We start from the raw sequence: 500 nt of genomic DNA, 5'->3' as shown, positions 1-500 counted from the left end.
CGCAGCGAGCTCGGGGGGCTGCGGGCTCGGCTCACACCCAGACAGGTAGGACAGCATCGAGGGGACGCGCGCCGGCGGCACAAACATCGGAGAGCCGGTGCCCGGAGCGTGCAGGAAGGAGCCCGAGTCGGCGTAAGCTGCCTGGCTGGGGCTCGCGGCCAGCGCCAGGCTCTGGTACATCCTCCCAGGCGCGGTCTTGACCTGCAGGGAAGAGGGACAGGTGTGGCGGTCACGGGAGCTGTGCGCCCTCCGCCAGCGCCCGAGCTTGTGCCGGGCAGGTGCCGCCGCTTCGGGCCGCGCTTCCCACTCCCCAGTCCGGGCCGTTCCCGGGGCGGGTCCCCGAACCGGAGGGAGAGGAACCGCGGGGATGGGAGCGGCCAGCGCGTCATCCCCGGGGCAGTCACAACGTCGAGCCCACCTCCTCCCGGACCGGGGCTTCGTGGGTCCCCGGGGTGAGCTCGGTGGGGGGCTGAGAAGGACGGGCCCGGCGCGGCCGCAGG

General features: G+C 74.2%; 1 protein-coding gene across 1 annotated transcript in view; it reads right to left on the bottom strand.

Moving 5' to 3' along the window:
- Positions 1-195, bottom strand: part of GATA5 (GATA binding protein 5) — an 11,759-nt gene extending 11,564 nt beyond the window's left edge. Inside the window, exon 1 of the mRNA XM_011934477.1 lies at positions 4-195. Within this exon, the coding sequence (XP_011789867.1) occupies positions 4-180 (177 nt within the window). The 5' untranslated portion in view covers positions 181-195. The remainder of the gene's footprint in view (positions 1-3) is intronic.
- Positions 196-500: the final 305 nt, after the last annotated feature.

The sequence above is a fragment of the Colobus angolensis genome, unplaced genomic scaffold, assembly GCF_000951035.1.
Source record: "Colobus angolensis palliatus isolate OR3802 unplaced genomic scaffold, Cang.pa_1.0 Scaffold136, whole genome shotgun sequence".
NCBI lineage: Eukaryota > Metazoa > Chordata > Mammalia > Primates > Cercopithecidae > Colobus > Colobus angolensis.
This window is presented reverse-complemented; position numbering and strand designations above follow the sequence as displayed.